Below are 10,000 nucleotides of genomic sequence, written 5' to 3'. Positions count from 1 at the left end.
AACGTATGAGAACTGGAGCATGGAATATAAGAACAAAGCAAATGAAAGGAAAGTTGGAAACATCAAAAGAGAGATGAAGAGAAATGGATTAAATATTCTTTGGGCTTAGCGGAGTGCGACGTAAAGAGAGCAAAGATATCGTCAGTGAAGGAACAAGGATGATTAAAACAGCAACTGGACAAGGACGGGGAGGAGTAGCAATTCTGTTTGACAGAAAAAACAACACATCAAAGCGAGTGACGAAGACTGTACTGCACAGTGAAATACTGAACCTGTAGATCTGGTGATTATACAGGTATACATGCCAACGTGAAAGGCTGAGGATACAGAAGTTGAGGAGTTATATCTAACTGAGGTAGAAAAAGTAAATGGTAGTTTAATGATAAGGGTTGATTGGAACAGTGTTATTGGAGAAGGGAAAAGTAAACGGAAGTAGGACCATTCGAACATGGTACCAGAAATGAGAGAGGAGAAAGGTTTGTTGAGTCCGATCAGCAGAAGATGTTAGTAGCTAATACCTGTTTTGAACATGAAAAATGCGCAGATACATATAGAAAAAGCCAGGAGACAATAATCTATTCCAAATAGACTATATCCTAGTTCAACAACGGTATAGAAAAAGTGTAAAGAATGCTCGCAGTTTTCCAGGAGAAGATATTGATTCTGTTTATAATTTAGTAGTAATGAGATAGGTGGTTATCTTTAAGAAAATGGGAAAGAGAAGCAAAATATTTACATGAGACTTAGAAAACAAGAAGGAAAGAGCTGAGATTTTCCAGAATAAACTAAGTGAAAAGATCAAGGAGAATAAAGGAGAGGAAAATAGCACTGGATGCAACTGGAATAACCTGAAAGAGGCGGTGTTGGAAAGTGCAAAGACAAATTGGATACAAGAAGGGTATAGCAGCAAAGAAGCCGTGTGTCTCTCAAGATATGAAAAGAAAAATAGATAAAAGGAGAAAGTGGACGAATATAGCAACTGAGGAAGGCAAAAGAGAGTATAAACAGCTAAATAATGAATCTAGGCGGGAAGCAGACAAGACAGGGGAAGAGGTGGAAAGAAAACTGTGAAGATCTGGAGAAGTTAGACAGAAAGGGTAGATCAGATCTGTTGTATAATGAAGTAAAACATCTAGCATAACAAAATAGGGAAGTAATAGTGGAAGTGCTCTTAAGGATGAGAATGGAAACATTTTGACAAAGATGACACGAATGATCGATGGATACAATACACTGAATTATTATATAATAGTGAAAGGAATCCTTTTTGAAACAGAGAGCGAAAATGAAGTAGATGACTATAAATGTCCAAAGCTATTAGATAGCGAAATTAAGGCAGCAAGAAATTATCTAAGGAAAAGAATAGCTATGGGTGTGAGTGGTATACCAGCGGAGTTTTGGAGGAACTTGGGTGAGGCAGGAACTTCAGAGCTAGCTAATATATGCAAGAGACTTTATGAAGGTTTCTGGTCAGCTGAATTCACAAAGACAGTCATATTGCCTTTGCCAAAGAGAGCGTATGCTGCTACATGTGCGGAATACGGAATCATCAGCCTAATGACGCATGCATCAAAGATCTTACTTAGGGTACTGATTAAGAGACTAGAAGGAAAGGCTAGTGATTACATCTGCAAAACACAGTTTGGTTTTAAGAGAGGACGTGGTACCACAGATGCAATTGGAGTCATGTGCATGCTCTGTGAAAGGGTATTAGACCATGGAAAGGAACTGCACGTCTGCTTTGTAGTTTATGAGAAAGCTAATGATAGGGTGGGCTGGGTAAAAGGAGCTGGATATATTGAAAGACCTTGTAATAAACTGGCGTGATAGAAGATTGATTTGTGGACTGTATAGGAAGCAAGAGGTAATGATCAGAGTTATGGATGAAGTCATATCCATGCACAATAAGTAGAGGAGTTTGACAAGGCTATACACTGCCCCCTCTGTTATTTTCAATCTATACATGATGATGGCAAAAGGATTACATAACATCACTGAGGAGAATTATTAAAAAATGTAGGGTTTGTAGATGATCAAGGCATGATTGCTGAAACTGAGAATGGGTGACAGATAGTAATGAACAGAATAACTGAGTTGTCAAAGATATATGGAATGAAGATCAGTCTAAAGACAAAGGTTATGGTTGTATCTAGACATGGTGGTGGAGTTAGAATATCACTCCAAATGGTAAAAAAAAGAAAGAAAAAGGAACGAATTTTTGTTATTTGCTATCGTGGATAATGATGATGGGAAATGTAGTACAGAAATTAGATTGTGAAAACGTTGCAGTGTGCTTTTGTATGGATCAGAAACATGGACAATGAAATCGGACAGGACTGAGAGATAAGAGGCTTTTGAAATTTAGGTTTGGAGAAAAGTGGAAAAAATAAGCTGTGCAGAGAGGAAGACCAATAAAGAGGTGCTGTCAATGGTGGGAGAAAAGAGACAATTGAAGGAAAGGATCATTAAAACCAAAAAGAGGTGGGCTGAACATGTGTTACGTGGAAATGGTTTGTTGAGGGTGATTGAAGGAACAATAGTTACATATATGTGTGTGTGTTTGGTTGTTTGTTTGTGTGTGTGTGTGTGTGTGTGTGTGTGTGTGTGTGTGTGTGTGTGTGTGTGTGTGTGTGTGTGCGCGCGCGTTAGTGTATGTATGTATTTTCGTAAGTGTGTTTGTGTGGGTAACTGAGAGAGAGAGAGAGAGAAATAGAGAGATAGAGAGAAGAGAGAGAGAGAGAGAGAGAAAAGAAAGAACGAGAGAGAGAGAACTCAGTGTGAACTGAGAACAAGAATTCGAAAAAGAACAAAAATTCGACGATTCGAATCAAAATACTTGACACCCATTCAGGTGGAAAAGATAGAAAGAAAGAAAAATGTGTATTTGAAGAAGATCAAGTGTTTTTTTGGTCAAACCGACACGTCTTTTGTGTCCTACTTTTGCGCGCGTGTGTGTGTCATAGTTTTTACTACTATGTTTTCTTCTTTACTTTTATCTTTCTTCCTACGCTCTCTCACTATCGCTTCTCCTCTTTCGTTCTCTCTCTTTGTCTCTGTCTCTGTCTGTCTGTTTGTCTGTCTGTCTGTCTGACTCTCTCTCTCTCTCTCTCTCTCTCTCTCTCTCTCTCTCTCTCTCTCTCTCTCTCTCTCTCTCTCTCCTCTCTCTCTCTTTCTCTCTCTTTCTCTCTAAATTTATCTATCTATCTATTTTACTTCCTCCTCTCTTCATTCTTTCTACTTTCTTCTCTCTCTCTCCTCTCCTCCCTATCCCCTCAAATCACCACTCAAAGAATAAGTCTCTCTCTCTCTCTCTCTCTCTCTCTCTCTCTCTCTCTCTCTCTCTCTCTCTCTCTCTCTCTCTCTCTCGCTCCTCCTCACATCCCTACCCCCTCACCCTCTCTCTTTCCCCCCCTCAATATCTCCTTTCCCTCTCCTCCTCCTACCCTCTCTCCTTCCTTTCCCTTTCCCCCCCTTCCCCCTCTCTCCTCTCTCTCTACCCCTTTCCTCCCTTCCCGTCTCCCCCCTCCTTCTCTCTTCTCTCTCTACCCCTTTCCTCCCTTCCCCTCCTTCTCTCTTCTCTCTCTACCCATTTCCTCCCTTCCCCTCTCCCCCTTCCTTCTCTCTTCTCTCTCTACCCATTTCCTCCCTCCCCCTCTCCCCCTTCCTTCTCTCTTCTCTCTCTACCACTTTCCTCCCTTCCCCTCTCCACCTCCCTCCGCCACACAAGAATAAAGTTTGTTTAATACCATCACGCACAACACCCACACTCTTTGTCACTGATGTTTGTTCTCTAATGCCAATTGTTCTCACCCACTCTATTGAAAGCGGTTTCTGTGGGTTTCTAGATAGTTGTTTGAAATATAGTCGATGTTTGTAGATTTTGATTTTGATGGTGGGGGGGGGTATCTGGGGACTGGAGGGGTACTTTTTTAAATCTATCAGTTTGTTTGTATGTCTGTCTAACTCTCTGCTTGTTTGTTTGTGTACCTCTCTATCTGTTTGTCTGTCTACATGTCTTTTTGTATGTATGGTTGTCTATTTATTTTCTGTCTGTCTATCCATTCACCCATTTATCTATCTATCTATCATTCATCCATCTACATCTATTTAACTGTTTATCTATCTATATCTACATGTCTATGTCTACATATATTTGCATTTCTATCTATATCTATATCCATCTGTATTTATATGTTGTATCTACATATTTATGTATTTCTATCTATCCTTCTCTCTTTCTTTCTCTCTCTCTCTCTCTCTCTCTCTCTCTCTCTCTCTTCTATCTATCTATCTATCTATCTATCTATCTATCTATCTATCTATCTATCTCTCTCTCTCTCTCTCTTATCTATCTATCTATCTATCTATCTATCTAATCTATATCTTTTGCTTTATCTCTCTCTCTCTCTCTCTCTCTCTCTCTCTCTCTCTCTCTCTCTCTCTCTCTCTCTCTCTCTCTATATATATATATATATATATATATATATATATATATATATATATATATATATATATATTTCCAAAGTACTGAGTTGAAATCAAACATTAATCGAACCGTTTTCTTTCATCAACTGATTTTGCTATTAATTTAACTTCGACGCTTTGACGGATCTGACACTTACTAATCGCAAAACACGTAACTAATCTTCTCTTATGCGTCTCAATCCCGCCAGACAATCGTGTGGTTATTATTTTAAAAGGGAAATTATATTTTTTCTGGCCTTGTATGTATGTATGTATGTATGTATGTATATGTATGTATGTATGTATTCGTTTGTATGCATGCATGTCTGTCTATCTGTTTGTGTGTCTGTCTATCTGTCTGTCTGTCTGTCTGTATGTATGTATGCATGCATATCTGTCTGTCCGTCTATCTGTATGCATGTAAGTATGTACACACGTCGTATGTATGCACACAAGTACAGATCGACGAAAACAAGGTTATTCCTAACGCAATCACTCAACTTGTAAATAATCCCACAGAAGCCATGTAACTCAACGGAATCGACGAGTGATGCTTGGGCGTCCAAACCGGCCGCCAGCGCAACAGGGACGGAGGAGCCGACCGCCACTCCTCCTGCGTGGGAACATATTGCAGCTGTAATGGCCATGGCGGCTCGGAGTGGCCCTAACTTTTCCCCGAACTGCTTCTCCTGACGCAGATGGCGAACAGACGCTGAGGCCAGACGGATGTTGTGATGCTGTGTGGGTCCGGGGCTAAGGTGGAAGAAGGGTGGGGAGGTGAGGGGAGGGGAGGGTGGGTGAGGGTGAGGAGTAGGGTGAGGGTGAAGGTTGAGGGTGAGGGTTAAGGGTGGAGGATGAGGTAGGGGGGGGGGGATGTGAAGTTGCAGGTGAAGGGTGAAGTTAATTCTGTCGATAATGAAGTGGGTGTTGATGTTGAGAGCGAATATTAGATTGATGTTGAAGGCAATGTTGCAGCTGAGGATGAGTTTGAGGATGAAGTTGAAAATCAAGTTGATGCTGAGATTTAAGTTGATGTTAAGTTCAAAGGTGATGATAAAGTTTGAGAGTTTGAGATAGACGTTTTAGTCTGACTATTAAAAGGAGAAAAGAAATAACAAAAAAATAATAATTTAAAAAAGAGGTTTGCATCAGATGCAAAATTTGCAAAAGAGGGGAAAAAAAATCAAGAGAAAAAAAATCAAATTAATTTTGGATGAAAGAAATTTGTGTTTTACATTTCGCTTTGAGATTGAAGTCTTGAGTGAAATCTTTATTTTTTTTTTTTTCATTTTTCATTTTGAGTGCAACTGATAAGAAAAAAGAAAAAAAGAAGAATATGAAAAATGTAATTGCTTTGTGTTATATTTAAAGGGTGAATTTTGGTTAATGTTTCGAGAAGAATCTTCTTGTGTATGAGTGTGAATGATATATATATATATATATATATACATATATATATATATATATATATATATATATATATATATATATATATATATATATATATATATATATATATAAGGAGGAAGATAAATGAAGAAAAGTGAGGAAGCTAGTGAGTAAGATTTAATTTCCTATCTGATAAAAAAAGGAAAAAAATATTTAAAGGAAACAAAGAGAGAACAAGAAAAAATGATATTAGAACTATAAAAACAAAACAAAACTACAACAGTATTTAGTTTACGTAGATAATAAATGAATATGAGAATTAAGAAACAAACAAACAATAAAAAAAGAACTACGATAAGAAAGATAAGAAACACAATAAGGAAAGATACCAATTATTCAACAAACACACACACACACACACAAAAAAAAAAAAAAAAAAAAAAAAAAAATCTTAGCGTGATAAAGACAACGGCGAAATTCCTCGCATATTTAATTTTATCACAATTTTTTTTTTCTTACTAACAATAGATAAGATGGTGTACGAGGGGATAAAATTAGCTAAGATTAAAGATTAAAAAGAAATTAATAACGCGATTTACAAAAAAGAAAAAGAAGAAGAAGAAACAGAAGACGAAAAGAATAGAGAAAGAAAGAAAAAAAAAAGAAGAAAGAGAGAGAGAGAGAGAGAGAGAGAGAGAGAGAGAGAGAGAGAGAGAGAGAGAGAGAGAGAGAGAGAGAGAGAGAGAGAGAGAGAGAGATAGAGAGAGAGAGATAGAGATAGATAGATAGATAGATAGACAGATAGATAGATAGATAGATAGATAGATAGATAGATAGAGAAAGAGAGAGAGAGAGAGGGAGAGAAGGAGAGAGAGAGAAACAGAAAAACGAAACGAAAAGAACAACAGAAAAACGAAAAGAAAGAAAAACAGAAAAACGAAAAGAGAGAAAAACAGAAAAACACACGCTCAAAAAAACATAAGAAAAAAAAAACAGAAAAATAAAAAGAAACAAGAGAGAACGAGAGAAACAAAAACGGAAAAAAGAGAAGACAAAACAGAAAAAAACAGAAAACAAAAAAAACAAAAGAAAACAAGCGAGAACCAGGCGACCGCGAGAAACCCGTCGCCATCCGCCTCTCGTGTCGCCGGCGCCGGCCAGGGCGAAGAGGCGCCGGATGAGAAAGGAAAGCGTTAAAGAGACACTCGGTTCGGCCGCCACGTTTCCGTCCGCCTCTCAGGGACGAGGTCCTTCGGGTCTTTTTCGGGGATTTTCCGGTCTTTTTCGGGGATTTTCGGGTCTTTTTCGGGGATTTTGAGTCTTTTTCGGGGATTTTCGGGTCTTTTTCGGGGATTTTCCGGTCTTTTTCGGGGGTTTTCGGGTCTATTTCGGTGAATTTCAGGTGTTTTGGTGGATTTTGCTTTTTTTTTCGACGGTTTCAGGTCTTTTTCGATGTTTTTCAGGTCTTTTTCGGTGAACAGAAAAACGAAAAGAAAGAAAAAAAAACGAAAAGACAAAACAGAAAAATAAAAAGAAACAAGAGAGAAACGAGAGGAAAAAGAACGGACAAAACAGACAACAAAGAAAAAGAAAAAGAAAACAAGCGAGAACCAGGCGACCGCGAGAAACCCGTCGCCATCCGCCTCTCGCGTCGCCCGCGCCGGCCAGGGCGAAGAGGCGCCGGATGAGAAAGGAAAGCGTTAAAGAGACACTCGGTTCGGCCGCCACGTTTCCGTCCGCCTCTCAGGGACGAGGTCCTTCGGGTCTTTTTCGGGGATTTTCCGGTCTTTTTCGGGGATTTTCGAGTCTTATTCGGGGATTTTCGAGTCTTTTTCGGGGATTTTCGAGTCTTTTTCGGGGGTTTTCGGGTCTATTTCGGTGAATTTCAGGTGTTTTGGTGGATTTTCCTTTTTTTTTCGACGGTTTCAGGTCTTTTTCGATGTTTTTCAGGTCTTTTTCGGTGAACAGAAAAACGAAAAGAAAAGAAAACAGAAAAAAGCGAAAAGAAAGAAAAAACAGAAAAACGAAAAAAGAAAGAACAGAAACAGAAAAAACGACAAGAAAGAAACAAACGAAAGAAAAACAGAAAAACGAAAAGAAAGAAAAACAGAAAAACGAAAAGAAAGAAAAACAGAAAAACGAAAAGAAAGAAAAACAGAAAAACGAAGAAAAGAAAGCAGAAAAACAAGAAAGAAAAACAGAAAAAGAAAAAAAAAAAACGAAAAGACAAAACAGAAAAATAAAAAGAAACAAGAGAGAACGAGAGAAAAAAAAAAGCGGAAAAAAGAGAAGACAAAACAGAAAAAAAAGAAAACAAAGAAAAAGAAAAAGAAAACAAGCGAGAACCAGGCGACCGCGAGAAGCCCGTCGCCATCCGCCTCTCGTGTCGCCGGCGCCGGCCAGGGCGAAGAGGCGCCGGATGAGAAAGGAAAGCGTTAAAGAGACACTCGGTTCGGCCGCCACGTTTCCGTCCGCCTCTCAGGGACGAGGTCTTTCGGGTCTTTTTCGGGGATTTTCGGGTCTTTTTCGGGGATTTTCGGGTCTTTTTCGGGGATTTTCGGGTCTTTTTCGGGGATTTTCGAGTCTTTTTCGGTGAATTTCAGGTGTTTTGGTGGATTTTGCTTTTTTTCGGTGGTTTTCAGGTTTTTCTCGGTGAATTTCATGTCTTTTTCGATGTTTTTTAGGTCTTTTTCGGTGAACAGAAAACCGAAAAGAAAGAAAAACGAAAAGAAAAACACAGGAAAACGAAAAGAAAGAAAAAAAAACGAAAAGACAAAACAGAAAAATAAAAAGAAACAAGAAGAACGAGAGAAAAAAAACGGAAAAAAGAGAAGACAAAACAGAAAAAAACAGAAAACAAACAAAAACCAAAAGAAAACAAGCGAAAACCAGGCGACCGCGAGAAGCCCGTCGCCATCCGCCTCTCGTGTCGCCGGCGCCGGCCAGGGCGAAGAGGCGCCGGATGAGAAAGGAAAGCGTTAAAGAGACACTCGGTTCGGCCGCCACGTTTCCGTCCGCCTCTCAGGGACGAGGTCCTTTCGGGTCTTTTTCGGGGATTTTCGAGTCTTTTTCGGGGATTTTCGGGTCTCTTTCGGGGATTTTCGGGTCTTTTTCGGGGATTTTCGGGTCTTTTTCGGGGATTTTCGGGTCTTTTTCGGGGATTTTCGAGTCTTTTTCGGGGATTTTCCGGTCTTTTTCGGGGATTTTCGGGTCTTTTTCGGGGATTTTCGAGTCTTTTTTGGGGATTTTCGAGTCTTTTTCGGGGATTTTCGAGTTTTTTTCGGGGATTTTCGAGTTTTTTTTCGGGGATTTTCGAGTCTTTTTCGGGGATTTTCGAGTCTTTTTCGGGGATTTTCAGGTTTTGGTGGATTTTGCTTTTTTTCGGTGGTTTTCAGGTCTTTTTCGGTGAATTTCAGGTCTTTTTCGATGGTTTTCAGGTCTTTTTTGGTGGTTTTCAGGTCTTTCTCGATGTTTTTCAGGTCTTTTTCGGTGAACAGAAAAACGACAAGAAAGAAAAACAGAAAACCGAAAAGAAAGAAAAACAGAAAAACGAAAAGAAAAAAACACAGAAAAACGAAAAGAAAGAAAAAAAACGAAAAGACAAAACAGAAAAATAAAAAGAAACAAGAGAGAACGAGAGAGAGAAAAAAAAAACGGGAAAAAGAGAAGACAAAACAGAAAAACAGAAAAACAAAGAAAAACAAAAGAAAACAAGCGAAAACCAGGCGACCGCGAGAAGCCCGTCGCCATCCGCCTCTCGTGTCGCCGGCGCCGGCCAGGGCGAAGAGGCGCCGGATGAGAAAGGAAAGCGTTAAAGAGACACTCGGTTCGGCCGCCACGTTTCCGTCCGCCTCTCAGGGACGAGGTCCTTTCGGGTCTTTTTCGGGGATTTTCGGGTCTTTTTCGGGGATTTTCCGGTCTTTTTCGGGGATTTTCCGGTCTTTTTCGGGGATTTTCGGGTCTTTTTCGGGGATTTTCCGGTCTTTTTCGGGGATTTTCAGGTTTTGGTGGATTTTGCTTTTTTTTCGACGGTTTCAGGTCTTTTTCGGTGAACAGAAAAACGAAAAGAAAGAAAAACAGAAAAACGAAAAGAAAGAAAAACAGAAAAACGAAAAGAGAGAAAAACAGAATAACACACGCTCAAAAA

At 39.4% G+C, this 10,000-nt stretch overlaps 1 protein-coding gene across 1 annotated transcript in view; it reads right to left on the bottom strand.

The window, feature by feature from the left end:
* Positions 1-7,046: 7,046 nt before the first annotated feature.
* LOC119575511 (balbiani ring protein 6-like) overlaps positions 7,047-10,000 on the bottom strand; it is a 5,757-nt gene continuing 2,803 nt past the window's right edge. The window contains exons 2-3 of the mRNA XM_037923162.1: positions 8,860-9,002; positions 7,047-7,297 (exon numbers count right to left, since the gene is read on the bottom strand). Coding sequence (XP_037779090.1) covers positions 7,047-7,297; positions 8,860-9,002 — 394 coding nt within the window. The remainder of the gene's footprint in view (positions 7,298-8,859; positions 9,003-10,000) is intronic.

The sequence above is a fragment of the Penaeus monodon genome, chromosome 7 (genome assembly GCF_015228065.2).
Source record: "Penaeus monodon isolate SGIC_2016 chromosome 7, NSTDA_Pmon_1, whole genome shotgun sequence".
Taxonomy (NCBI): domain Eukaryota; kingdom Metazoa; phylum Arthropoda; class Malacostraca; order Decapoda; family Penaeidae; genus Penaeus; species Penaeus monodon.
Note: the sequence above shows the minus strand (reverse complement) of the source record. Positions and strands in the feature narration are given on the sequence as shown.